The sequence below is a fragment of the Crocuta crocuta genome, unplaced genomic scaffold (assembly GCF_008692635.1).
Source record: "Crocuta crocuta isolate KB4526 unplaced genomic scaffold, BGI_CrCroc_1.0 scaffold145, whole genome shotgun sequence".
Lineage (NCBI taxonomy): Eukaryota > Metazoa > Chordata > Mammalia > Carnivora > Hyaenidae > Crocuta > Crocuta crocuta.
The window spans coordinates 644,330-644,532 of record NW_027530857.1 but is presented as its reverse complement, the minus strand read 5'-3'; the positions used below and the strand labels follow the sequence as shown (position 1 = coordinate 644,532).

General features: G+C 74.9%; 1 protein-coding gene across 1 annotated transcript in view; it reads right to left on the bottom strand.

Moving 5' to 3' along the window:
* Window positions 1-203, bottom strand: part of GPLD1 (glycosylphosphatidylinositol specific phospholipase D1) — a 58,378-nt gene that overhangs the window by 8,628 nt on the left and 49,547 nt on the right. The window contains exon 16 of the mRNA XM_077769593.1: window positions 1-143. Within this exon, the coding sequence (XP_077625719.1) occupies window positions 1-143 (143 nt within the window). The remainder of the gene's footprint in view (window positions 144-203) is intronic.

The following is a 203-nucleotide window of genomic DNA, read 5'->3' as shown; positions in this document are numbered from 1 at the left end:
TGAGGGTGGGAGTGAAACGCGGCGACCAAGCCCTTCTGCTGCCCTCCCGCGGGGGCGAAGGGGGAGCCCGTCACCAGATCGGGCGCGCCGTCTCCATCCACGTCGGCGGCCAGGAGCGTCCAGCCCAGGTTACAGTAGGTGTCCTGGGGGGGGAGGCCGGGGAGCCGCGCGTCACCCAGGGGCCGCGGCGGGGTCCGGCTCCC